Source organism: Podarcis gaigeae (assembly GCF_964106915.1).
Source record: "Podarcis gaigeae genome assembly, chromosome: 11".
NCBI lineage: Eukaryota > Metazoa > Chordata > Lepidosauria > Squamata > Lacertidae > Podarcis > Podarcis gaigeae.
Genome location: NC_139687.1, coordinates 4,163,884 through 4,191,760, shown reverse-complemented (window position 1 = coordinate 4,191,760; position 27,877 = coordinate 4,163,884). Strand labels below are relative to the sequence as shown.

Sequence of the window (27,877 nt, the reverse complement as noted above, 5' to 3'; positions counted from 1 at the left end):
GCTAGCTGGGGGGGGGGGGAGTTGTAGTCCAACAACAGCAATAAAATGCATATGGATTGATATGTTTATATGGATATATAACATTTATATGTTATATGGATTTCTCTTGAACTTTTATATGTTTCTAACCCCCCCCCAAAAAAACCCAATTTTATACATATGTGTGTGTGTGTGTGTGTGTGTGTGTGTGTGTGTGTTTGTGTATCCCCCCAAAACCCACAATTATTATAAATTTATATTATATTATATTATATTATATTATATTATATTATATTATATTATATTATATTATATTATATTATATTAATGTTATGTTATGTTATGTTATGTTGTTATGTTATGTTATGTTAACCCCCCAAAATACCCACAATGTACATATATATATATATATATATATATATATATATATATATATGTAATATTATAATAACCCCCCAAAACACACATACACACACATATCTAATGATACTATGATAACTCCCCCCAAAACCCACAATTATATATATTTTTTATACACACACACACACACAAATATATAATATTATAATAACCCCCAAACACACACACACACACACACACACACACACACATATAATGATACTATAATAACTCCCCATAAGACCCACAATTATACATTATAATTATATATTATAATATGTTATTATTATAATATGTGTGTGTATAACCCCCCCCAAAAAAACCCCCACAATTATATATTAGTCCCCACATCCAGTTGAAAAATCCCGCCGATACAGGATTATTGTAATTATTATATTTGCAGGAGATGATTGGATGGGCAGATTTGAGCAGGAATTTGGATAGGCAGAAGATATTAGAAATTCAATTTAAATTCATTTAACTTGCTCATCTAATTATCTACATCCTCCCTCCTCCTCCTGCGGTTCCTTAAATTTATTTCCGGATATCTTCCGCCTACCCAAATTCATTTACCTTGCTCATTTAATTATCTAGGTACTTCCTTCCCCCTTTTCTGCGGTTCCTTACATTTATTATTATTAATTTTAATAATATAAAATAATTATAATAATATATAATAATTATAATAAAATAATAAAACAACTTTTATTCACATTTTATTTTAATAATAATCATTAATAAAATCTACAGAATCCTTAGGAAGAGACGTCCAAATTCCAGCCCGCAATTCCAGATGTTAGATAAATTTCAGACGAGTGAAAATGCTAGCAGGATTCAGGTAAATAACAACAACAACAACATAATATCAATAATAATAATATCAACAACAATATTAATAAAATAAATAATAATAATAATATCATCAATAATAATAAGAACAATAACAATTTATTTTTACCCCACCATCTGGCTGGGTTTCTGAAAGCATAATATACAATAAAGGGAAGATCAGGGGATGAGTGGATCTCTAATAGACCCAAATGGATCTCCAAGAAAATCAGCTCAATGGATCCATGGGAATAGGTAGGAATGTTGGGAAAATGGCAAGAAGCAGGGAAGGGGTGGTTGGGAAGTCTTGGAAAGGAAAGGCGAAGGAAGGAAGGAGGGAGGGAAGGAAGGAAGGAGGGAAGGAAGGAAGGAAGGAAGGAAGGAAGGAAGGAAGGAAGGAAGGAAGGAAGGAAGGCAGTCCCCCCAAATTGAGTGATCCCCAAAGTGAACAGTAGGAAGAGAAGCAGATTATGTACATGGACAGGAAGGTCAGTCAGTCAGTCAGTTGGCTCCCCCAAATCGAGCAAGCCCCAACGTGGACAACCAGAAGCGGAGAACTGTACAAGGACGGGACTCTCCCAGTTGCGCACAGTTGCCTCCTCTCTCGGGAAGTGGGAAAGCCGGGCTGCCCCAGGAGGGTGTCCTTCAAAGGGGTGCAAGGAAACGGGAAGCGGGTGCTGGAGGCACTCCAGAGCTCGTTCTCCGTCCGTCCGTGGCACAGTGGGCGGGACCACCTCCTCGGCACCAGTCCACAAGGTAGGTCCGTGGGAGAAGAAGAGCTGGTCCATCCCGGGGGTGTCTGAGATGGGGTGGCAGGAAAGAAGCGACGGGGGCCCTCACACCACAGTGCTGACTGAGGGGTCTGAGAGGTTGAGCTGTCCCGCAAGGTCAGTGGGGTGGTACTGCTGCAGGGGAGACAAAAGACAAGACACGGGGGAGGGGCGGTGGTCAGGCAGAGGTGGGTCAGAGCAAGGCCGAGACACATGCTGCCCCTGCAGGCTGCCACCACCCCGGCAGGAAAACGCTCAAGGAAGATGCTGCGCCTCCAAACCGGGATGCATTCAAGGCTGCGAGCACCAAGCGGGGAATCTCCGGGGATCCACTCTATTCCCACAAAAAAGTCAGGGTGCCGCAATGTGGGCAGAGCCAAACGTAGGGCCACCCTTCCCATTTTAGGGACCCTGACATAGGGCCACCCTACTAATTTCAGAACACTGAGCTGTGTCGTCGTGTCCCGCCCCCAGTTTCCATTTGGCTCAGCTCCTTCCCGGTTGGAGCGCATCATCCCTCAAGGATCTCCCCCGGGGGCAGCCACGTGGGGTGGGGGCTCCCTCCCCCTCGCAGCGCAGCCTCTTCCCCCGGAAAGCAGCACCCGCTAGCTCAGCCATTTCGGGCCGATCCCCTTTGGAATCGCCCGGCAGCTTCGACCCCTTGACAATTTTGGGCCGATCCCCTTTGAAATCTGCCGACGACTCTCCCTTCATGTACGCCGAGAAACTCCCTCCGGGAAAAAGCTCGGCGACTCAGCTCGCGAAAGAGCCACTTTTTCTAAGATGGCCGCCCTACTCCTCTCCCGCCCGGCCCTTTTCTGGGATGTCCCGGAAGGGGACAACTGGTTGTTCCCCCCACCAGCACCACCACCCGTCCCACAAGATCAAACAGGACTTTGGATACAGGACAAAAATGCATCAACATTCACAACAAGATCCCACCCTTTGCGGAGGAACTCCTGAAGCCGGGAATTCTCTACAGGGCTTTATCTGCAGCTCACGGACTCTGGGTGTGGCGGCCTCGCGGGGGTGTCTGTAGGGAGCAGGCGCATCAAAGGGATGGTCTATTACATTGAAAGCTGGCTTTGAACCCGGTGCCAGCACCCGGGGACACCACCAAAACCACCACCCCAGGAAAGCGGGACGCCGCCCGGCCAACCCGGCCATCCCAGAGCTGCGTTTCTTCCTCCTCCTCCTCCTCCTCCCTCTACCCTCCACTCTGGAATGCCTAGATGGGAAAGCCACAAGAGGAAGCAGACCCTCCAAGCACCCCTCTCTCTCCCGGGATAGAAGAATCCAGCCCAGTTTCCGCCAGGATCCCGGAAGGTTCCACTGTTCCTGGGATGTCCCTATTTTCATAGGAGAAATGTTGGAGGGGGTGGAATAGGACGTCCCTATTTTCATGGGAGAAATATTGGAGGGGATGTAATAGGATGTCCCTGTTTTCTTGGGACAAATGTTGGAGGGGATGGAATGGGATGTCCCCATTTTCATTGGAGAAATGATGGAGGGGATGGAATAGGATGTCCCTATCTTCATTGGAGAAATGTTGGAGGTTATGCAAACGCCCACCGCTGGGGGGGAGACTTTTTTATAAATCCTTGCAGTTATGAACAGGAGGAATAAACGGAGAGTCATGTGGGGGGAGTTTGAGAAAGCGGAAAGCCATCTTTTCCAGCCAAGACATTTCCCCTTCTGGAATACCACCCTCCCAATATCTTGTGACAGATGTCTTTTTGATGGGGAGAGAGAGAGAGAGAGAGGGGAAAAAAATCAGAATTTCAAGATGGCCGAGAAGTTGGCTTTCGCCCCAGGTGGACCTTTCAATGTCTGGGACCTTTGGAAAGACGCCAAAGGGCGGGGATGAGGTCAAACCCTATGCCCCCACCAACTCAGAAACATGCATAATAGAGGGTCTCCAAAACGGGCTGGGTTTTTCGAGAGGGAGATGGAACTTTCCTGCCCATGTGGCGACCGTGCCGGAAAGGATGATGCGCAATGGGGAAGATATCTGGGAATTAAATCAAATTTGGTGGAATGATTTGGACGGGTTGATTTACTGAAATTGGCTCCTTGGAAACAGCTGGAATCCTGCAAATGTGGATCAGAATCCTGATTTAATAATTTTGACAGATTGCTTTGGTGCAATCTGCTCCTTGGAAATAGCTGGAATTCTGCAAATGTTGATTAGAAACCTGATTTAATCATTTGGACGGATTGCTTTGGTGCAATCTGCTCCTTGGAAACAGCCTGAATCCTGCAAACATCGAGAGCGACCCGAATTCGCAATCATTTGGATTGTGACCGCCCAGAGTGGAAGATGGAATGAAAGAGAAATTCCCAACGAAAGAGCGACGGCGGGAGGGACGGGCAGAAGATGGAATGTGCTGAGGTGAAAGCGGAAAGGAGGGTTTGGAGGAGGAGAAGTGGAGAGGAGAGGAGAGGAGAAGGCTGACTGGGAGTAAGAATGGCGGGAGCGGTGGGAAGAACGAGGAAATGGAGAGGAGGGGAGGGGAGGGAGGGAGGAATGGATGGGAGGATATTCAGAGGAAGGAAAGTATGGATGGATATTTAGAGGAAGGAAGGAATGGATGCACATTCAGCAGAACAAGGGAATGGAGGGGAGGGAGGAATAAATTCAGCAAAAGGAGGTGGAGCCAGAATGCCACAGAGTGGTGGCTTGGGATGTTCAACAAGGAATAACCTGCCGTGGGAAATGGACAAAAAAATTGGAAATGGATTAAAAATAAATAAAAAGGGATGAGAACGGATTGACATGCTGTTAAACTGCTTTTTAATTCTGTTTCCTCCCTTTATGGTCTTGATTTATGGGCTACAATAGGTTACTACTACTAACAGTAAGTAATAATTAAAATAAAATAAAATAGTTCTGATGTTTCCTCCCTTTATGGTCTTGGCTTATGGGCTACTACTAAAATGAGGCTGCATTTTAAGCTGTATTTTAAGCTGTATTTTAATTAACTGTTCTTGGGTTTTTCTATTATGTTCTATTGTAATTTATATTTGGTGTTAGCCGCTCTGAGCCTGACTACTACTACTTCTTCTTCTTCTTCTTCTTCTTCTTCTTCTTCTTCTTCTTCTTCAATTTATTATTATTATGTTTTATTATAATTGTTTTTACTGGTTTTGATATGTGTGTCTTTTTAAATATATTTTTTCAATTATTTTTTTTCTGTTTTACAATCTTGAATACTCATTTAAACTTCCTTGAAATTCAAGGGTGTTTTAATGTGTGTGTTTTTTGGGGGGGCTGTGACGGTGCTCTTGGCACTGATACGGGAGAATTTGATGAGGAAATTCAGAGGAGAAGCGGTGAGGAATATTCAGGGCTGGTCTCCAAGGAAATGACAGGGAGCTTAGCATTGATACAGGAGAATTTTCAGAGGAAATCCTGAAATGAGGAATATTTGGGGCTGATCTGAGAGAGGGTCAGCAATCTTCACATTGATACAGGAGGATGTTCAGAGGAAATTGTAGCCCAACGCCTTTGGGAATAAGTTTGAGAAATCATGGGAGAGGTTTTGTGAAATATATTAATTTCCAATAATAATAATAATAATAATAATAATAATAATAATAATAATAATAATAATAATAAGTATTCTTCTTTTTCTTTTATTTCTGCTGTGTCAGACCAACACGGCTGCCTACCTGATGATAATAATGATAATGATGACGATAATAATATATATATAAAAGATTATGGTTATTATTATTATTACTATTATTTTATTTCTGCTATTTATTTTATTTCTGCTGCATCAGACCAACATGGCTGCCTACCTGATGATAATAATGATTATGATGATAATTACAATGATGATAATAATAATAACAATAATAACAATAATGTTTTATATATATTATCATCATTATTACCACCACCACTACAATTATTGTTGCCAAAGAGCCATAAAATAAATTAATAATAATGATAATGATGATAATAAGAATAATAACAATAATATTTTATATATATTATCATCACCACCACCACAATTATTGTTGCCAAAGAACCATGAAATAAATTAATAATAATAATAATAATAATAATAATACCCCACTCATCTGGCTGGGGAACTGCCTGCACATAGGAAAACAGCAGAAAGTCTGCAGATTGTGGAAGTTCAGGTTGTCCTGCCTTGGCCTCATTCTCAGCCTATCAACAGATTGGGATGAGGGATGCTAACAGATATCCCAGGGTCCCTATTTTGCAGGGACAGCCCAAGATCTGAAGAAGCCATGGCGGTTTCCGGTTTGATCCGTGGTTGATCCCGCTTTTCCTAAGGACATTTCTATTTTCATGGGAGAAATGTTGGCACATATGGAATAGGACATCTGTATTTCATGGGAGAAATGTCGGCAGGTATGGAACAGAACAGGGGTTGACAATTTTTTCTAGCAGCCGGCCAGTTCAGTGTCACGCAGACCTTATGGTGGGCTGGAGAAGCAGAACTGGGGGGTGGAGCTGGAAGAAGAGGCGAGGTTCCCTTTTTAAAAGAGAAATTCCCTTATTCCTAATAGGATTCCTTGCAAGAAAAGGAAAAAGTTGACAGCTATGGCCTCATCTGGCCCGATGGGACTTGGGTTGCCGGTTCTGTCGGGTCAACGTCAGAGAGGACGGCCAACACCCTGTTTCCACGGGAGAAACGTTGGCGCGGGCTAAGCAATGGAGCTCGGCCGTCCGCCTGATAACAGAGGGCCCCTCCCCCGCCTCGTCATTTCCAAGGCAGCCACGGACGGAAAGCACAGGTAAAGAAGGTGACGAGAGACATGGTGCCGGGCAAGGCCATGCACCTTGCCTGAATCCCACAGGAAGTGTGGCGGCAGGAGAGGGTGGTGGCAAGGAGTCCTGCTGGCCACTGCTTGCGGAGCCGTGCAGTTACCACAGGCAGAGGGAGACGGTGGAGATGGCAGGGCAGGGGACGGACGAGGGGAAGATGGCACGGCGGACTGCTTTCCGGGCAGGGACCAGGACAGGAAGGACTGGAAATCAAAAGAGGGGAGGGGAGAAAATTCTGGGTTTTTCGGGAGGTCAGAACAGAAAGGAAAACAAACCATGTATGGGGAGAAGAGGGAGCCCTCGATCTTTGGGACAGACGGTGGAGACGGACTGACAGAGGACGAAACGGGGCCATGGCAGCTGTGAGATGGGGCTGTTGATGGGATGGCAGGAGAAAGAGAGAAAGAAGGAGGGCACAACCGGTTGTCTTCTTCTTACCGTGTCTCTGCAGGACCTACGGCTCTTGAAGCTGTTGGCCAGCGTGGATGTGATGGACCTAAAAGTGGTTTTCATTCTAGGGCCTGGTTCTGCTCTAGCACTTGGTCTATCCTAAAACGAACATGTACATAAGCGGTTAGATCTCCGGACGGCCGCCACCGGCCGCCGCGTCTACACTGTGCCTCGCTTTCACGGGCTGCCTTGCTTGCCTGGTGTGCTCCTCCTGCCCTACAGGGCGGCTGGGCTCCGGAGGGCCCCTCTGAGCGCTGACCTTCCAAGCAGCCATCTTGGGCTGGGGCGATCCTGGGAGCCACCCCAGACTCTGAGCGGATCCGCTGTCCTTTTCACAGATGTCCCTAATTTCACAGGATGGGGTGGGAGAGGACGCCCCTCTTGGAATGGAATCGGAAGTACCTCTTTTCATGGAAGGGGGAGGAACCAGACACTCCTCTCCCCCAACTCCCGGAGAAATGTCAGAGAGGATGTACAGTTGCCCTCAAAACCATCCCATCCCTGGGGCAAACAGGGCAGGTCCCCGCCAAGAGGGCGATTTTGGGTGTCTCGGACGGGGTGGTTCGGGTCAGAAGCACCCCAAGCATTGGTGGGAGGGGTGATAGGAAGACCCTTTTTTCCGGGGAGGAATGTCATGGTAGGACGTCCATTATTTGGTGGTGGGAATGTCAGAGAGGATGGTAGGACGTCCAAATTTCATGGGAGGAACGTCAGAAGGGGTGGTAGGACGTCCATAATTTCATGGGAAAAACATCAGAAAGGGTGGTAGGACGTCCATAATTTCATGGAAAGTACGTCAGAAAGGGTGGTAGAACATCCATATTTTTGTGGGAAGAACGTCAGAAGGGGTGATAGGACGTCCATCATTTTGTGGGAAGAATGTCAGAAAGGGTGGTAGGACGTCCATAATTTCATGGGGAAAATGTCAGAAGGGGTGGTAGGACGTCCATAATTTCATGGGAGGAATGCCAGAAAGGGTGGTAGGGCGTCCATAATTTCATGGGAGGAACGTCAGAAAGAGTGGTAGGACGTCCATAATTTCATGGGAAGAATGTCAATGGGGATGGTAGGATGTCCATAATTTTGTGGGAAGAACGTCAGAAGGGGTGGTAGGACGTCCATAATTTCGGTGGAAGAACGTCAAAGGGGATGGTAGGACGTCCATAATTTCATGGAAAGAACCTCAGAGGGGAAGGAAGGATGTCTATAATTTTATGGGAAGAACGTCAGAAGGAGTGGTAGGACATCCATAATTTCATGGGAAGAATGTCAAAGGGGATGGTAGGAAGTCCATAATTTTATGGGAGGAATGTCAGAAGGGGTGGTAGGACATCCATAATTTCATGGGAAGAATGTCAAAGGTGATGGTAGGACGTCCATAATTTTGTGGGAAGAACGTCAAAAGAGGTGGTAGGACATCCATAATTTCATGGGACGAACATCTGGCAGAAACTGTACGTGAGGACCTTGTATGTGGGGTGGACCCTTTTCTGGAAGGGGTGGGGGGAACGGGGCGGGACGGAGCTACAAGCAACCTTGGGGTTCCTGCAGCAGCTCAGAGGGCCTCCTCTCAGGAGCTTGGAGAGGAGGGGCCCCCACCCTATTGGTGGCCTGGGAGGGGGCGGTCCCTGCCGGTCACTGTCACCCCCTTTCTTCCATCATCTAGAGAGGGGGGCAAGAGACTTTTTCCACCTACCCCTAAATAAATAGGATCGGGGCCTTTGGTCAAGGCAGGTCCTACGGCTGGGAGATAGAGAGAAGACTGCATCAGAAGAGAAGGGAAGTCATTGTATGTTAAGGGGGGAATGGGGGGTAAAATATCAGAATTAAAGAAAGAAACAAAAACCAGTATTGGGAAATTAAGGAGGGTATATAGGTCTCCCGAGATCGGCGGCCGGAAGCTGGGGGGCTGCTTTCCGGAGGGACCCCGAGCAGGGACCCCGAGCAGGAATCCGAGGGGTGTTAAGTGGGGAGGGGGCAGCTGGAGTGTTGGGGGCAGAGCGGGAACGAAAGCCGTCAAGGAGTGGGGAGGGGAGAGAATCGTGGGGGGAGGTTGGGTGGGAGGCAACCAGACCTGGTTATGGGGTGGGTGGGAGGAGGCCTCCATTTTTGGGGAAATGAGGGGAACCCCGTTTCTGATCCCAACCCTTTGGGCTACAGTGGAATTTGGGGTTTTGGGGGGATTGCCCCCCAATCTCTGTATCCTCCCCTCGGGGAACCCCGTTTCTGATCCCCCCCCTTTGGATTTAGGTAATTTTTTGGTGGGGGGGAGAGAGAGACCAGGTCTGGCTCCTCCGCATCCGGGTTGGGGGGGGGCTGACCGGAATTGAATCCATTTCCTGCTTCCGTTCCCGATCTTCCTCTCCCCCTGCCCCCCAGGCATGCACAGGAAAAAAGCAATTGATAGGATGGAATGGATGAAGATCTATATCTAAATATATATAGATAGGGAGATACCCACATATAAAAATATATATATATATTTACATATATTGATCCAGAGGTATCAGCGCATGGCTTGCCACGGCGTTGCGCCATTGCCGAAGAGTGACCAAAACCAAATAATAATAATAGTAATAATTTATCATTTCTGCCCCGCCCATGATTTCAAATAATAATTTGAAAAGAAACGTGTGTGTGTGTGCGTGTGCGTGCGCATATATATATATATATATATATATACACACACACACACACACATACGTATATACATATATACATTATATATATATTATATGCATTATATACTTATATGTATTATATATTATATACGCATATAGACACACACACACACACACACACACACACATGTTATATATAGACATATAAATTATGTGCTTTCGTAGATTTTCACGGGTACAGGAATGCAGGTTTTGGTGTCCTCGGGTGTCTTCCCTCTACAGTATTTATAGGAACTCAAACATTGAGATCCCGCTCTGTTCCAGTAACAAGAAGCCGAAAGCACCAGCCTGAAGATGACGAGTGAGACCTCGTCGAAACGTCGCCTAGACACCCCAACTTTTACACGGGAAGACACCCGAGGACACCAAAACCTGCACATATAAATTATATATATATATACATAAACATATATATAATATGTATATGTATATGTATGTATGTATGCATGTGTGTGTATATATATATAATTTTTTTGGTCATATTTTGATTTTTTATTTGACTTTTATTTTATTTTATTTTTTAAAATTGGTATTTATTGAACAAAGAAATCTTCCCGCTCGCCTACCTTCTAGCATTGTACTAGTGGCCGGAGGGTTCCTCCTGCGGAAAAGTCTTACATTGTCAAACAGATCTCTGGAACGTCGGCTTTCCTCGTCGGCCGTGGGGTGGGGTGGGATGGCCCCCACCCAAAAAATCCTGGACCCCCCCCCCCACATCTCAGCCAAACCCCGGACCGGACCCACCGTCAACCCAGGGAAGCGTTTCTCCTCTCTAGAAAGTTGGCAAGTGAAAAATGGCAGTGACAATTGCACTCGGGATGCCCTACAAAATTCGAGCCTGCCTCGTTTGGGTGGCGGAGGGGGCAGGACACAGGGATGGACAGACCCCGATTGACAGGACGACCCTATTCCCATTGTAGGGAATTTAATAGGATGTCCCTATTCCCATTGATGGGGATTGAATAGGACACCCCTATTTCATTATAGGGGATCGAATAGCACACCCCTATTTCCATTGTAGGGGATTTAATAGGACGCCTGCATTCCCATTATATGGGATTGAATAGAACGCCCCTATTTCATTATTGGGGATCGAGTGAGATGCCCCTATTTCATTATAGAGGATTTAATAGGATGCCCCTATTCCCATTGTAGGGGATTTAATAGGATGTCCCTATTCCCATTGTAGGGGATCGAATAGGATGCCCCTATTTCATTATAGGGGATCAAATAGGATGCCCCTATTTCCATTGGGGCATTTGCCCCCCTATTTAGGAGGGTAGGGGCCCCTCAAAGGCCTTCCCAGGATGAGCGGGGTCCCCCAGGGGTCATCCAAACCAACCCTCCACCCTCTTGGAAGGAGCGACTCTTATGGGGTTCCCCCACCCCATAAGTGGGAGCCACGGAGAGGGCGTCCCCTTAATTCTACTCCCCTTCGGCACCGTAGTGACTGTTGGGGTGAAGGAATGGGAAATGGAAAAGGACCTCCAAATTAAAAAATGGAAATTCAAAGACGTCCCACTTGTTTTGGTGTTTTTTCCGGCGGTTTTGTGGGTTACCTGCCCCCCGCCGGAGGTCTCTTCTCCCCCCCAAAATGGCCTCTTCCTACCTGTAGGTTCTTCCTCCAGACATTGACGGCGGCAAAGGCCAACTGCATCTGCTTCCGTCGGGCGTCCTTGTGCCTCTTGTAGGCAATTTCGATGAAGATCAGGAAGATTCCGGCCACGATCCCACCAGCCACCAGCATGAAGACACCTGGGAGGGGTCGAAACGCGGGAGGGAGAAGGGTCAGAGAGCCGGGTTCGAAAGAAGCGCACACACACACACCACAGTTGAGGGTCGTCCAGAAAGCAGAGTGAGAATCGTAATCATGGCAGCAATCATTGTGATAGTAATAACGATGGGGATCCGGAATAAGAATAGGAATCACAAATGACAATTGTAAGAAGAAGGATAGCGATAGGGATAGGGATACTGGCAAATGGTGGTGGTAGCAGTAGTAGTTAGAAATGGCAATAGTAACAATAACAATAATATAGAATAATAATAATAATAATAATAATAATAATAATAATAATGTGAATCTAAGTTTGGCAGTCGTCATCATCATCATCATCCATCATCATCCATCATCCATCCACCAACACCACCATCATCTCAATATTCTTATTCTTAAGAGCCTGGCTAAGCACCCATCAGCATCATTCATCACCACCACCACCACCACTATCTCAATATTCTGATTCATAAGAGCTGGGCTAAGCACTGGATGATGGGTAGGCAAACTAAGGCCCATCATCGATCACCATCACCATCATCTCAATATTCTTATTCTTAAGAACCGGGCTAAGCACTGGACATTTTGTGCCTTGCCTTGGGTTGGACTGGATGACCCCCGGGGGTAGGGGTGGTGTCCCTCGTGCCCCTTCTTCTCTGATCCCTGAGGGGAGGGAGTTCCAGGGGGAACGGGGAGGTCTAGGAACCCACCTGCCATGTTCTCAAAGGTGAGGGTGGCCGGGGCATTACTCCTTGAATCGCACTCCTGGTACCTCACCCACGTCTTGTCCAGCTCTTCCATGAAGCCATTTTCGTGGAGGCTGTGGGACGGGAGGAGAGAGCTGAAGCGGGGAGTCCCGCCATCTTGAATAAAATATGGATTGGGGGGATGGGGCGGGAGGCCAGGTGAAGCCACGTCCCGCAACCCTCAAATCTCTTACAGGGACCGAAGGGAGTCCCAGGAAAGGCCAAGTGAGTCCTCCAGGAGACCAACTTGGACCAAGAAGGCTCCTCGGCCATCTTTGACAGACCCAGAGGAGGTGAGGCCCAACTGGACTCCCTCTTTGATGCTACTGGGTTCGATCCCAGAACATCCCGAGTTTGGGGGGCGAGGAACGTTGGAGGGGCTGGCAGCTTTCCAGTTCGAACCCTGGATATCCTATTTTCCCAATTTCCCCCAGAGGGGATGCCTGGACCTTTCTCCCGTGAAAAGAGGTCCTCTCGTGTTTCTCCTCCGGAGTGGGGAAGGGAAGTTCCGGGATCGATTTGGGGTGCTCGGAGGGTCTGGTGTTCTCCACCCAACCCCAACCCCCTTCCCTGGATCATTCCCGCGGGCAGGGGAGAGGGTACGGACTTGAGGATGGCCAGCGAGACATTCTGCTTCCAGGGACTGTCCTTCCTCATTCCGATTCCGAATCCAGACCGGAAGAAGAGTTCTCCCGTGGTCACCAAGTCGCACTTCTGGGAGGCTTCAAACTCTAGGACAGCCGAGTCCCAGATGAAGGCATGGAGTTTGCTGGGTGGAGACACAAGTGGGAACAGTAACCAGGAAAAGGGGGTCGACTTCAACACCCCCGGCAAATTCCAGAAGCCTTCCCTCCCCCTCTTCCAATGGAGGATTTTCGCAGGATGAAGCGGTCCCGAAAGGAAAGGATCAGAAATCCCAGCAAATTCGTTCCTGAGAAATTCCTGCCAAACCTTTCTTGATAAATTCCCGCCAAACCTTTCCTGAGATATTCCCACAAAACCTTTTCTTAGAAATTCCCGTCAAACCATTTCTGAGAAATTCCTGCCCAAGTATTTCTGAGAAATCCCGCCAATCCTTTCTTTAGAAATTCCTGCCAAACCACTGATTAGAAATCCCAGCAAAACAATAAATTAGATTGCAGAATTTACAAGAAACCCAGCAAAACCATTGATTAGAAATCCCAGCCAAACAATTTCTTATTCCCGCAAAACATTTTGTTTAGGAGACGCAGACATTTCTTTGAAATCCCAGGAAAATCTCTTAGAAACCCAGCAAACATTTCTGAGATATCCCAGTCAAACAATTTCTTATAAATCCCAGCCAAATTTATTGGAAATCCCAGCAGAATTTCTTAGAAACCCCAGCAGAATTTCTTAGAAATCCCAAACAATTTCTAATAAATCCCAGCCAAACAATTTATTAGAAATCCCAACAAAATTTCTTAGAAATCCCAGCCAAATGTCTTAGAATTCCCAGCCAAACCATTTCTAAGAAATCCCAGCCATATTTCTTAGGAATCCCAGCAGAATTTCTTAGAAATCCCAGTCAAATTTCCTAGAAGTCCCAGCAGAATTTCTTAGAAATCCCACCCAAATTCCCACAAAAAATCTTTGACTTTGCGTTGGCTTCAAATCAGTGGGTTGTTAATTGGTCGAAATTCATGGAAATTAACTGGCCGAAAAATAAAAATAAAAATGGAATCCAACACCTCTTTCTCCATTGGTCCCCCATGTCCTCCCAGCCCACCCGCCGGGAAAAGTCAAAGGAGTCCAACTCACTTGTCCCGGACGGCCTGGATGGCTTCGGCGGCACTTTCATAGTTATGCTTCTCCATGTGGCGGTACATGGTGCTGAGCTCCACCTGCCGGCGGAAGTAGATGTCCACCGAGCTCTGCTTGACCGTGGCGTAGATGAATTTGTCAGACGGGTTGCGCAGCTGGGAGAGGGGAAGATAGGACATCCGTATTTTGGTGGGAGAAACATCAGAAGGGGTGGTAGAACGTCCACATTTTCATGGGAGAAATGTCAGAAGGGGTGGTAGGACGTCCATAATTTCGTGGGAGAAATGCTAGAGGCGATGATAGGACGTCCCTATTCTCATGGGATAAATGTTAGAGAAGATGGTAGGACATCCATATTCTCATAGGAGACATGTCAGAGGCTTGGTGTTCTCCTTCCATGCTTACCCTGGGATCATTGATGCCCGTGATCCGTTCCTCGGGTCTGTCCAACACCAGGAAGGCCGCCAGGTTGGCAGTGTAAGAGGCCACGATGATCATGGCGAATCCAGCCCACACCATCCCCAGGATCCGTGCAGAGAAGCTCCGGGGAGCGCCTGGAAGAGATAGGGCAGCTCGGGATGGTCCTCAAGCATCTGAAGGACCGAAACCCTGGGGAGATAGACCTCACCCAAGCTCTCTAGTGCCGCCCCTCGAGAATACCATCTAACTGGGGAAGAACCCAGAGGGGAAGAAGCTGAGTTGGACATCCCTATTCTTGTGGGAGAAATGACGGAGGTCGGAGAAGATGGTAGGACGTCCATATTTTCATCAATGTCAAACGAGATGGTAGGACCTCCATATCAATGTCAAAGGGGATGGTAGGACCTCCCTATTTTCATCCATGTCAAAGGGGATGGTGGGACCTCCCTATTTTCACGGGAGAAATGTCGGAGAAGATGAGCCTTTGCTTTGCCTTACGGACGGACCCATCCAGATCATTCCCACTGGAGAGACTCACCTTCTCCGATGCCGGAGTTGAGCAAGACTCCCCAGGAGAACCACATGGCAGATGACAGGGTCAGGGCATCCTCTTCCTCTTCCTCGCTGTTGACTTTGAAGCGGCCGAAGGGGCTGCAAGAGAGCAAGCGGGGCCAGCAGTCAGCTGTCCATCAAGTAGCAGGTCTTAGAAGATGGAATAAGTGATGCAAAGTCAGTGGACAGAGGTACCTTTGTACGTAATTTGGTGACGTCTTGAGGAACAGCCTGTCCAGTTCCTTGTCCCTGCCCCCATTCATGGTTGGGAGGAAGCAGAGCTGGATAACTTTTCCTTACTCCTCTGGGAGGAGGAGGAGGAGACCAGGAAGACCAAGGGGTAGAGGAAAGAGGGGTAGAGGGGGGAGGAGGAGGCCAGGAAGACCATGAGCTAGAGGGAAGAGGGAGGAGGAGACCAGGAAGGCCAAGGGGCAGAGGAAAGAGGGGTAGAGGGGGGAGGAGGAGGCCAGGAAGACCATGAGCTTGAGGGAGGAGGAAGGAGGAGGAGACCAGGAAGGCCAAGGGGCAGAGGAAAGAGGAGAACAAGAAGGAAGGAGGAGGAGGAGACCAGGAAGGCCAAGGGGTAGAAGGAGGGGTAGAGGGATGAGGAGGAGGAGGAGGGGAGGAGTGGGAGGAGGAGAAGGAAGCAGAAAGGAGGAGGAGAAGACCAGGAAGACCAAGGGGTGGCAGCAGTTACCTGAAACGGTCCAGGAGATAGAGCATCACAGCCACCACGTGGACCGAGAGGCCCACCAGGAGCCACAGGGTGCTCTGGAACGGCTGCATGAACGAGTCCAAGGTGCTGCGGGGGATTTCCTGCAACGGAGAACTGGAAGTGGGCGTCAGTAGCTGGGGGAAGACCCCAGCAGTGGTTGCTTAGGGTTCCTCACAAAGGTTGAGGAGAACGGTTCTCCTCTTCTTCTCCCCAGACCTTTCAAGGATGGACCTTGATGTCATATATGGGTGGTTTTTAATGGATCACTGAGGGCACAGTGATGCCTAGTGGTCGTTGGCCATGTCTACCCACCTTCTTCACCAGGATGGTGAGTCCCTGGTACTTAAAGGGCTTGGAGAACTCAATGTACTGGGCCCGCTCGTTGTTGATGGTCAAAGGAGCCACGATCATGTCCGCCTGACCGCTCAAGAGCTCCCCCATCATGCCGTTCCACTCCTTCTTGTTGCTGTTGTTCACCTGTGGTGAGACAGAGCCAGGGTGAGAAGGGCAAGGAGGTCTGTATTTCCATGGGATGAGCATTAGTGATGATGGTAGAACGTCTGTATTTTCGTGAGATGAATGTGGGAGATGATGGTAAAACGTCCGTAATTTCATGGGATGGATGTGGGAGGTGATGGTAGAATGTCCATAATTTCATGGGATGAATGTGGGAGATGATGGGAGGACGTCCGTATTTTCATGGGATGAATGTCAAAGGGGATGGTAGGAAGTCCATAATTTCATGGGAAGAACATCAGAAAGGATGGTAGGACGTCCATAATTTCATGGGAAGAACATCAGAAAGGATGGTAGGACATCCATAATTTCATGGGAAGAACCTCAGAGGGGATGGTAGGACGTCCATATTTTCATGGACCAAATGGCAAAGGGGATAGCTATGGGAAGCAAGTTCACGAATGGACTACCCTCCAGGCCTCTCCTGAAGGTTCCTCAGGTCACCCCAGTGTGGGCGGAAAGCCAATGGGGACGGCCAACCGTTCCAGGAACGACTTCCCACAGATCCCCTTTCTAAACGGGACGGTGTCTGTCCATCCCCGGCCAAGGGATTGGACCCTCGGAGGTCTTCCGAGAAGTTGGAGGGTGGCCCGTCCGGCCTTCCCGAGGCCCGCTCACCCGTTCCTGCGTGCCAAACTTCCCATCGCCCACCAGGTGGACCTCGTAAGTGAAGTTCATGGTCTTGGCCAGCTTGATCAGGAGGTCGACGCAGAAGCCATAGCAGCAGAGCATCACGCTGGGGCGGCCTGGTGGGACAGGAGAAAGGGGGACCATTGAGGCCCATTCCAGAAGGTCCCCAACGGAGAGGACCTTCTGAATCGCTCCACCTCCATGCCCGTCCGTCGAGGAGATGCCATTTGACCCGGCCCCTTTAGGACAATGTGGATGGCTTCCTGGTGGGGATCTGACCCGTTCCCCATCGATCCGTTTTGTTCCTGGACTGCTGAGCTGGATTCCTTCCTGGTCGTATGTGGAAGAAATCATCTGAACCAGGCTTCCTCCACCTCGGCCCTTCAGGTGGTTCCGTTCCATATATGATCAGGAAGCGATCCAGTTCTTCAGGCTTGATCAATGGGGAACGGACCTCCCCATTGTTCCTGACCACCAGTCCAGCTAGCTAAGGATCATGGGAGGTGTGGGCGAACCACATCTGGAGGAGGCCTGGTGTAGACTAAGAGGATCTCATCCCCACCATGCAGTGCAGACACTCCCAAGAAGGAGAGATGCCCGGCGCCCAATGGAGACGCTTGGCAGGGGAGATTCTGACCTGATGCCCCCACTTTGGGTTCAAGACGTACCCGGCATGGTCTTGTTGGGCCCCGTACAGAGGACCTGCTGCACCAAGCCGCCGGTGCTGTTGGTGAGGGCTTTGCACTTGCCGTCGGCCAGGGTCTCCTTGACGTAGACGAACGGCTCCTGGTGAATGGTGACAATCTGGGGGGGAGGGGAAACAGCCCCCCAAAAAGTGAGAAGATGGATCACTGTCCTCTTCCCAGCCAAATCGGCTTCTCAACCCCTCTGCTGCCTTCTCCTGGAAGGGGAGAGTTGGACACAGGGATGCCAACATAGAATTCAGAAGTGGTTGAGATGGAAGGGGCTCCATGGTCATCTAGACCAACCCCCCCCCTGAGGTGCAACGATCTTCACTCAAGCACCTGGGACTCCAAGGAAGGAGAGCCGGGTTGCTTGCGTCCCACAAATTTCTCCTGGACGTCAGGCACGGGTTCAAGTCGTACCCTCTGGAGCAGGAGGACTTGTTCTTTCTTCCAGGCGAAAGCCCTGGAGATATTTGAAGATGGCTCTCATATCTCCTCATCCTCAGACTGAGTGTTCCTATCTCCTTCGGCCGTTCCTCCGAAGGCTCGGCTTCTGGACCCTCAATCATCTTGAGATGTTTGGCTCTAAAGAGAGCCATCTCCTTCAACTGTTCCTCCCAAGGGACCCTCCGTCATCTTGAGATGTTTGAAGATGGCCCTAACATCTCTTCTCAGCCTCCTCTTTTCTGAGCTAAAGAGAGCCATCTCCTTCAAACGTTTCTGCTAAGGTTGAGCTTCTAGACCCTCAACCATCTTAAGATGTTTGAAGGTGGTTCCCTATCTCCTTGGTCTCCTCTTCTCCATCTCCTCCGAAGTTCCTAACCGTTCCTCCTAAGGCTCAGCTTCTAGACCCTCAAACATCTTGAGATGTTTGAAGATGGCCCTATCATCTCCTCTCAGCCTCCTCTTTTCTGGGCTAAAGAGAGCCATGTCCTTCAACCTTTCCTCTAAGACTCAGCTTCTAGACCCTCAAACATCTTGAGATGTTTGGAGATGGCTCTCATATCTCCTTGGTCTCCTCTTCTCCATCTCCTTCAACCGTTCCTCCTAAGGCTGGGCTTCTAGACCCTCAATCATCTTGAGATCTTCGAAAGTGGACCTAACATCTCCTCTCAGCCTCCCCTTTTCTGGGCTAAAAAGAGCCATCTCTTTTGACTGTTCCCCCTAAGGCTTGGCTTCCAGACCCTCAATCATCTTGAGATGTTTGAAGGTGCCTCTCATATCTCTTGCTCTCCTCTTCCCCAGCTCCTTCAACTGTTCCTCACCAGGCTGACATTAGTGAGGGAGGGAGGAGGAGCAGAGATGATACCTTGAGCTTGGTAGACATCTCGTAGCCCTGGGGCGTCTCAGTTTCTCCTCCCGGCCAGATGATCTTGCGGTCGTTGGGCAGGAACTGAGGAGGTGAGGAGAGAAAGGTTGGGACCAGACCTTCTCTACCAGCCTTCTCTGATAAATGACCATAGAGTCAGAATGGGACTCCCGAAGGTCAGCCAGTCTGACCCCCAGGCCAGGCAGGGCCCTCCCATCCAGGGATACTTACGTGGCTGCCGTTGTAGACGCCGACCTGCACCAACTTGTTGTTCTGCAGGTTCATGACACTGTAATTGGCGTACTTGCGGTCCCCGTCCTCGTTGAACTCCACCCGGCCCGTCACACCCTCAGCGTACTTCGTCTGCATCAGTACCCTGGGGAGAAGGCAGGTTGATCGGGATGGAAATGTCTCCCACGAAATTATGGACGTCCTACCATCCCCTCTGACATTTCTCCCAAGAAATTACAGACGTCCTATCACCGCTTCTGACGTTTCTCCCACAAAATTATGGACGCCCTACCACCCCTTCTGACATTTATACCACCAAATTATGGACATCGTACCATCATCTCCAACATTCATCCCATGAAAATACGGACATCCTACCATCCCCTCTGACGTTTCTCCCATGAAATTATAGACATCCCACCACCCCCTCCATAAAGAACCCAGGTCTGAGGTGCCCAGGACACTCTTACCTCTTGAAAAGTGGCCCCGTCTTCCAGATGTTGGTGTTCCCCACGCACCCCCTGGGTGGGTCGGTGATGTTCTCCTTCTCAAACAAGTTGTGGACTGCTTGGGCCACCATGGCCACCGCGTCCCGGATGTGAGCCGACTCGTTCTTGCCGTTCATGAGTTGTAGACCGATGAGACCTGGGACGTGGGTGGGGTGGGGGCGGAGACAGATGACTGGGTTGGCTGGGACCCCAGAGGTCATCCAGGCCAACCCACTGCAGGGCGGAGACCTCCGAATGGATTTAGAGAAGGCAAGGAGAGCACCGCTGGGCGATCAACCATGGGGCAGCTGGACCATGGGGAGGGGTCCCAGGTTACCTTCTGGCGCATTGCGTAGGGCATTGCCAGAGATCTCCCGTTCCCCCACCAGCCAGACGTAGCCGGGACCTGTCATGTTTTCTTTGGCTGCGGCCGTGTAGACGGTGGTGGCGTCGTCCTCACTGGAGAAAGAGAAGAAGGCTGTTGGGATGGTAGGATGTTCGCATTTTGGTGGGAGAAACGGCGGAGGGGATGGAATAGGAGGTCCCTATTTCCTTGGGAGAAATATCAGAGGGGATGGTAGGATGTCAGCATTTTAATGGGATAAATGTCAGAGTGGATGGTAGGACATCCATAATTTCATGGGGGAAAGGTCGGAGGGGATGCTAGGATGTCCCTATTTTCGTGATGAATTCTGGAAGGGATGGAATAGGACGTCCCTACTTTCATGGGATAAATGTCAGAGGCAATGGTGGAAGTCCATATTTTCATGGGATGAATTCTGGAAAGGATGAAATAGAAGGTCCCTATTTTCATGGGAGAAACATCAGAGGGGATGGTAGAAGTCTATATTTTCATGGGATGAAATCTAGAAAGAATGGAATAGGAGGTCCATATTTTCATGGGAGAAACGTCAGAGGGGATGGTCGGACGTCCATATCTTCATGGTAGGAACATCAGAGGGGATGGTAGAAGTCCCTATTTCCATGGGATAAATTCTGGAAGGGATGGAATCTGAGGTCCCTATTTTCATGGGACAAACCTCAGAGGGAATGGTAGGACGTCCATAATTTTGTGGGAGAAACATCGGAGGAGTTTGAACGAGGGAAAAATGGGGGTCGCCTCCACTCACCTGTCCCCAACCCTGCCCCACCAGCCGGCCCTCACCTGGCAGACAAGATGATCACCCTGGCCTCCAGTTCCTTGGCTTCCAGGAGGAGAGACGTCACGTTCTTGGTGCCCGGCTCAAACTGAAGGACCTTCTCGGCCTGCAAGGTTGGCGCGAGCAAATGGGGTCAGTCGGCTGGGCCCTGATCCCCCATGCCAGAGCCATGCTTTCCTCAGAAAGATACCTCCTTCTCTCTTTCCAAGGTCTAATTGGAAAGGACTCAGTTGTTCCTCATTTCTTTTCCTCGGTTTTTTTCTCTCCTCCCCCCCCCCCCCGTTCTTTCTTTCTTTTCTTTTCTCCTGCTGGGGTTAATTTCCTCCCCACCCCCCCTTAAAAAATTAAAAATCTATTTTTTTATTTTATTTTCTATTTTAAAAAAAGAATCATTTTTCTTTGTTGTTGCACTGGGCATGCAAACAGAAGTCACTCCAGCCCCAAAAGAAGGTCGTGCATTGGTACAGGAAAGAGGAAAAAAGGCATATATAGAGATACACAGCGGCCGCCAAAGTGATTCCACCCACGTGGCAAATTGATTTCTCACTATTTGTTTTTTGCAAAAAAAAAAAAAAAAATCTTGCAAAATTTGCAAACCTTTTTTTTTTTTTTTTTGCAAATTCTGCAGAATTCCCACCATCTCGGGAATTGCCGACCTGCCTTTTTCGCTCTATCATCGCCGTCTTTGCAACGGCGAGGGAGCCATTCAGGCGGCAACTGCGAATATCCATATATTGGTTGACTGGCTGGTTTTGCGATGCAGTTGACTGCTCAAACGCCTGTTGCTTTTCAAAAAAACAAAATAATAATAATAATAATAATAATAAAAAACAGGAAAAAGGGAGGAAGAGGGAGGGGAAAAACACGCAAGGGGTCCGCCTTGCAAGGGAATCGAAGTGAGCATCTCGCATTTCCTGTTGGGACAGGAAGGGGCAGAGCAGGAAGAGGAGAACAGGAAGGGGGAATCAGATGGTCCAGGAGGAAACAAGGGGGAAGGGAATAAACTCGCAAATTCGCTCTGGCTCCACATGCATGGTCTTCCGAAGAAAGACGTCCAGGATGGGATTGCTCCTCAAACTCAAGCTCAAACCAAGCATATCTCAACGGAAAAGAACGTGCGACCCAAAAAAAAAAACATGGAGTTTGCTTGCTGGCTCCAGAGATATTTATATATTTTTTCCCTTTAATATATATATATATATATATATCTAAAATTTATTCTAATTTTTTGTGGGGTGCCCGTGGGCCGAGGTGGCCCGATTGATGAATTTTATGATTTTTTTAATTTTAATTTTTTTGCTCGTTAGGTTGGTGGGCGGCGTGCATTTCCATGCAAATATACCTTGGGTCCTCGCTTGTTGTCAAAGGATAGCGGTTCGAGGCTGTCAAAGCTCCTTTTTTTACTCTGATGGATAATGTGCACAGAGAAAATATGCAGACACAGAAGAAGATTATAAACAGTTGAAAGAAGAAAGACGGGCACTCAAAGCAAATCCCATATCCAACTCCTCCTGATCCGGGGTGGGGGGGCCGTAACAGAGGAGCAGGGAAAACCCCCTACAAGCTTTCCTATTCAGTTTCCTACAAGGTTTCCTATTAAGTTACTACAAAGTTTCCTATTAAATTTCCTACAAATTTTCCTGCAAAGTTTCCTTCAAGGTTTCCTATTACATTTCCTGCAAAGTTTCTTATTAAGTTTCCTAGAAACTTTCCTACAAGGTTTCCTATTAAGTTTCCTACAAGGTTTCCTATTAAGTTTCCTACAAGGTTTCCTATGGGGGTTACTAAGGGGGTTTCTTAAGACATTTCCAATGGGGGTTCCTGAGCAGGTTTTCTATGGGGTTTTCCTACAAAGTTTCCTATAGGGGTTTCCTATTAAATTTCCTACAAAATTTCCTAAGACGTTTCCTACAAGATCTCCTATGGGGGTGTCCTAGGAAGTTTCCTTGGAGCTTCATGCAAGTTCTTCCTCTCCTTTAAATCAGTGAAGGTACCTTGCGAGTTTCTGGACATTTTCATGGGAGAAATGTTGGAGGGGATGGTGGGTTGTACCTCTTCCCAAATGTTGGTAGACCTCTGAATGCTGGCCGCATGGAGTGAAAAGCGGGGGCAAGGCCGCCACCCTCAGCTCCTTCCTCCCTGCAGGATTCTTGATGGCCAGTGAGAAGAGGATCATGGACCGGATGTCCTGCCTTTGGTATGATCTAGGAAGGCTTCCCATACATGTCGACTTGGCCGACGTGGGGCCACCGCTCACACCACACACCAAGGAGGCTCGTCTTCAAAGTCCCCCTCCGCCACTTTCTCTGGAGAAATGTCGGAGGGGGTGGAGCCACGTGGGCCCCCAACCCAGGAGAGAAGGAACTGGACCTTCAGGAGAAGCTGGGATTGGGGAGGTTGTGGATGATTGGACCTTTTATGGTGTTCTTCTAGATGTTGGAGCATCTGGGGCAACCCAGTCTGATGGGTGGGGGTATAGATGACAAAATTATGACCATTATGAATGATCAGATTGTTGCATTGACCATGAGCTTCTTTGGAAAAGAGGAAGGAAGCAGGTAAAGAGAGCTGCTTATCCCTGCCTCACAAGTCTCTCTTGGGGCTCCTTCCCAACTCTATGATTCCATCTTGAGGTTCCTGCTTTGGTTGAACCAGACAACCCTTCCAGGTCCTTCCCAAGTCCATGATCCAAGCCTACTCTCCTAGACGCTCTCTTCCAATAAGGAAATGGGTTTTGGGCCCAGCTCCAGGTTACGTCCCGCCCCCGTCTCCCCATTTTTGCCTCTTTCGGTTTTTTTTTTTTTACGTAGTCGGAGATTTCGGTTTTTTTCGACCATGGCAAAGCAAGTGAAATGAATAAAGAGTAACAAACTTTGATCAGGGACTTAGACGGCCGGCGCTTAAGAGCACAATGTGGGTCATGTTTAACAATGGGAAGAAGAGAGAGAAGGTGTATTTACAGATGTCAATCTACACACGGACGACAAAGCGCGAGACTTTCGAGAGAAGCATGGGTGGCGGGAAGCTACTGACCTTGGACTCTTTCTCCTCCAGGAGGGTCTCCAGCTTTTTCTGAGCCGCCCGGCCCTCATGGTCATCGCTGACGATGAGGATGATGTGGTTCCATTTGTAGAAGCGCATCATCTCAAACCAGACATTGGACTGGTGAGAGTAAGGAGGGACTGTGCGGAGGAACGAAAGGTGGATGCTCTGGGGAGAGAAGGAGCCAGAGGGGGCGTCACTGCGGACCAAGCGGGGGCGTCCGGGTTGAAGCGCCGTCCCTCCTACGGGGTGGAAGGAGCCTCTGGAGAAGTTCCATCTTGAGACCCCACCTGCCTCTGCAGAGAGGTCCATGCTCTGCTCAGCTAATGCGTTCTCCATGGGGTTACCTTGGAAGGGGACCTAGAAAGGAGTTGGGGCAACATCCCTCCTATGGGGTGGAAAGAGCCTCTTGAGGTCTTCCATCTTGAGACCCCACCTGCCTCTCCAGAGAGGTCCATCCTCTGCTCATCTCCTGCTGTCTCCATGGGAAGGTGACTTGGAGATGAGATTGAGGAACATCCCTCTCCTGGGGTGGAAGAACATGTCTAGTACCAGCTCCATCCAAGACCTGGCCATCTGCTTGGTCTACTGCCCTGCTTTCTCCATGGGGCTACCTTGGAAGGGGACCTGGGAACCATTGTGGACAATGGCCCTCCTGCTCAGTGGAAGGGCCTCATTAGGAAGCCAATGGGAAAGATCTCCAGAAGGTTTGAGCTGGGTATCCACCAGTATGGGGAAGATACAAAGCTCTACCTTTCCACCAGAAGGTTTGGGCTGGGCGCTCACCAGTATGGGAAAGATACCCAGTGTCCTTTCAACCAGTGAAGGTGGTGGGGGTCTGGAGGAGCTCGGAAGATAGACAGACGTCGACTCCCGAGAAGAATGAATGGCGGTTTCTGAGGAGCATGGGGCACCAGGCATGGTCTGATATGGAGTCACCATGCCTCTAATGGACCAGCCATTCTGGACTCACCGGGGTCCATGTCCGAGGGTCTCCTGGCGGCTCCCTCCAAGCAAGAAGCGAAGTGGCGGGGAGCCAGGCAGAGGAGAAGTCAAGGCCTTCTCTTGCCAGATGTCCAGGAGAACGGTGGGTCCCGACCAGCGGGAGCTGTCGGCTTACCTTGTCTGAGTAAATGGACATGCGCGTGGTCAAGCCGATGACTGGGATCCGGTAGAAGCCAGCAGTGTATGAGACCGGCGTCGGCGTGAGGTGGTCGTTGGGAGCCGGCGGGTGACTCACCAAGATGGCGTAGACCTGTGGGAGAGACGTTTTCCCGATGGAATTACGGACGTCCTAACATTCCCCTCCGGCGTTTCTCCCATGAAAATATGGGTGTTCTACCATCCCCTCTGACGTTTCTCCCATGAAATTATGGATGTCCTATCACCTTGGCAACAAAGATCCATATACTTCAAGCTATGGTTTTCCCACTAGTGATATATGGAAGTGAGAGCTGGACCATCAAGAAGGCTAATCGCCGAAGAATGGATGCTTTTTTGGTGCTGGAGGAGACTCTTGAGAGTCCCATGGACTACAAGAAGATCCAACAGACCTATTCTGAAGGCCCTGAGTGCTCACTGGAAGGACAGATCCTGATGCTGAGGCTTCAAGACTTTGGCCACCTCCTGAGAAGAGAAGAGTCCCTGGAAAAGACCCTGATGTTGGGAAAGATGGAGGGCACAAGGAGGAGGGCGCAAGGAGACAGAGGATGAGATGGTGGGACAGTGTTCTCAAAGTGATCAACATGAGTTTGATCAAACTGTGGGAAGCAGTGGAAGACAGGAGGGCCTGGCGTGCTCTGGTCCATGGGGTCACGAAGAATTGGACATGACTAAACGACTCAACAATAACAACAAGAAGCCATTCCCCTCTGACGTTTCTCCCATTAAATTATGGACGTCCTCGAATGCCCAGGCTTTGACAGGCAGAGAGAGAAGTCGGCCGAGCCAGATTGCAAGATAATATGATTTCCTTAACCGCACATTTAAGGCCTAAATGCCATTTCCCCTCCAGGGACTATTTATGATGAAATGGTCTGGCGAGAAGGAGACGAAGAGCAATTGATGGAAGGAGCCAACCCTATGGAAGCAACTGAGATGGCGTTTCCATGGAAACTTCCTCCTCCCTTTGCTGGCTTCTCCTATAAATGGCCTTTTCTGCTCCGTTTGGGGAAAGAAGGAAGTCTGTAAATGTCGATCAGGTCTGCAATTTGGGTGGCTTCAAAGGAGATACCAAATGAGACATAAATGGGGTCAAAATAGCACCATTTGATAACTTGGGGACCCGGTTTGTTCCTTGGGAAATGGGCTGTGTTGTGGTATTTTTAAGGTCCCAATATGTGGGTTTGTAAGAAGGAGGGAGGGAGGGAGAGAGGGGGAGAGAGAAGGAGAAAAAGAGAAAAGAGAGGGGAGAGTGAGGGAGGGAGGGAGAGAAAGAGAGAGAAAGAGAGAGGGGAGAGAGGTGGGGAGAGAAATAAAGAGGGAAAGAGAGGGAGAGAGGGAGAGAAAGAGAGGGAGAGAAAGAAAAAGGAAGAGGGATAGAAGGAGAAAAAATAAAGAGAGAAAGAGGGGGAGAGAGGGAGGAAAAAAGGGGGGAAAGGGAGAGAAAGGGGAGAGGTAGGGAGAGAAATAGAGAGAGAAAGAGAGAAAGAGAAAGAGAAAGAAAGAGGGAGAGACATGGAGAGAAGGAGAAAAAATAAAGAGAGGAAGAGAGGGGGGCAAGGGAGGAAGAGAAAAAGGGAGAGAAAGATAGGGGAGAGAGGGGGAGAGAAATAAAGAGAGAAAGAAAGGGAGAGAAAGAAAAAGAAAAGGGGAGGGAGGGAGGGAGGGAGAGAAGGAAAGAGAGAGAGAGAGAGAGAGAGAGAGAGAGAGAGAGAGAGAGAGAAAGAAAGGGGGTATCCCTGGGCTGGTGCCCCAAGCCAAAAGGCCCTTAGACGGGTCAAGAAATCCCTAGGCCAGTCCTTAGGGTGGTAGGGTCCCAAGGTTGGTCTCTGTGGCCCACAGATCCCTAGGTTGGTGCCCAAACCCACACTCTGGTTCACAGGATCCTGGGGTCCCTGGGTGTTCCTTTCTAGGGCCAACCAGTCCATCAGGTCAAGGAGCCCCTAGGCTAATTCTTGAGGACTGGAAGGGGGTCCCCTAGGGTGGTCTCTAGGGCCAAGAGTGCCCTATGCTGGTGCCCCAAGCCCACAGTCCACAGGATCCAGGGGTCCCTGGGTGGTCCTTTCTGGGGCCAACCAGTCCACCAGGTCAAGAGCTTGGCCCATCACGTCAGGGAGGATTCCCTAGGGGGAGTCCCCCAACCGGTTCTTGGGCGGCGCGGTGCGGCTACCTGGCTGGAGATGAGGTCCTCGCAGACGGAGAGGGCCATCTGGATGGCGTTGGGCTTGTGGGTGACGGAGGTGGCGTTGAGCTGGATCTTCCAGGTGCCATGGCGCTTGTTGGCCTGGTTGATGGCCTCGCGGAAGACCTGCTCGTGCCTCTTGGTGCTCAGCACCGCCCCGATGTTCACCACCTTGGGCTCGCAGCCCCCCCGCGCCACCGAGAAGCACAACAGCACGGCCAGCAGCAGGAGGCGCATGGCGGTCACCCCACCGTCGCCCGGCGCAGCCCAAGGGCCCCCCAGGCGGCGGAGAACTGCCACGCAAGAGGGTCTATCCGTGGTCCTGAAGCGGCCCTGTGGAAGAAGCAGAAGCGGCTGCTGTCCCTGGTGCTGAATTGCCACCGCTGGCAAAAAACGTCACATTCCCTGGTGTTGAATTGGTCCCCCTGCAAAAAGCCGCTGTCCCTGGTGCTGAATTAGCACCACTGAAAAAAACTGCAGCTGTCCCTGGTGCTGAATTCGGGGCCCCCCTGCAAGACGCCGCTGTCCCTGGTGCTGAATTGGCCCCCTGCAGAAAAAACACTGTCCCT

The 27,877-nt window shown here is 49.3% G+C and overlaps 1 protein-coding gene across 8 annotated transcripts; it reads right to left on the bottom strand.

Moving 5' to 3' along the window:
- Positions 1–1,065: 1,065 nt before the first annotated feature.
- Positions 1,066–27,695, bottom strand: LOC310826724 (glutamate receptor ionotropic, NMDA 1). Of its 8 annotated transcripts, XR_014555949.1 has the most exons (22): positions 27,297–27,695; positions 25,086–25,220; positions 23,957–24,133; positions 22,266–22,328; positions 20,929–21,029; positions 20,101–20,222; positions 19,746–19,920; positions 19,276–19,420; positions 19,045–19,128; positions 17,718–17,853; positions 17,038–17,165; positions 16,216–16,380; positions 15,886–16,004; positions 15,175–15,287; positions 14,622–14,770; positions 14,214–14,371; positions 13,042–13,203; positions 12,399–12,508; positions 11,521–11,666; positions 7,219–7,329; positions 2,919–3,009; positions 1,066–2,111 (listed from the first exon to the last, which is right to left on the bottom strand). XR_014555949.1 is itself a non-coding variant. In XM_083701933.1 (21 exons), the coding sequence occupies exons 1-21, from the start codon at positions 27,543–27,545 to the stop codon at positions 2,043–2,045; spliced, it is 2,817 nt and encodes a 938-aa protein (XP_083558059.1). In that variant the 5' UTR covers positions 27,546–27,695; the 3' UTR covers positions 1,066–2,042. The 8 variants fall into 8 exon arrangements, 6 of the variants coding, with proteins under 6 accessions (XP_083558059.1, XP_083558061.1, XP_083558060.1 ...); XR_014555950.1 differs by lacking the exon at positions 7,219–7,329; XM_083701933.1 differs by lacking the exon at positions 2,919–3,009.
- Between the last annotated feature and the right edge of the window lie 182 nt (positions 27,696–27,877).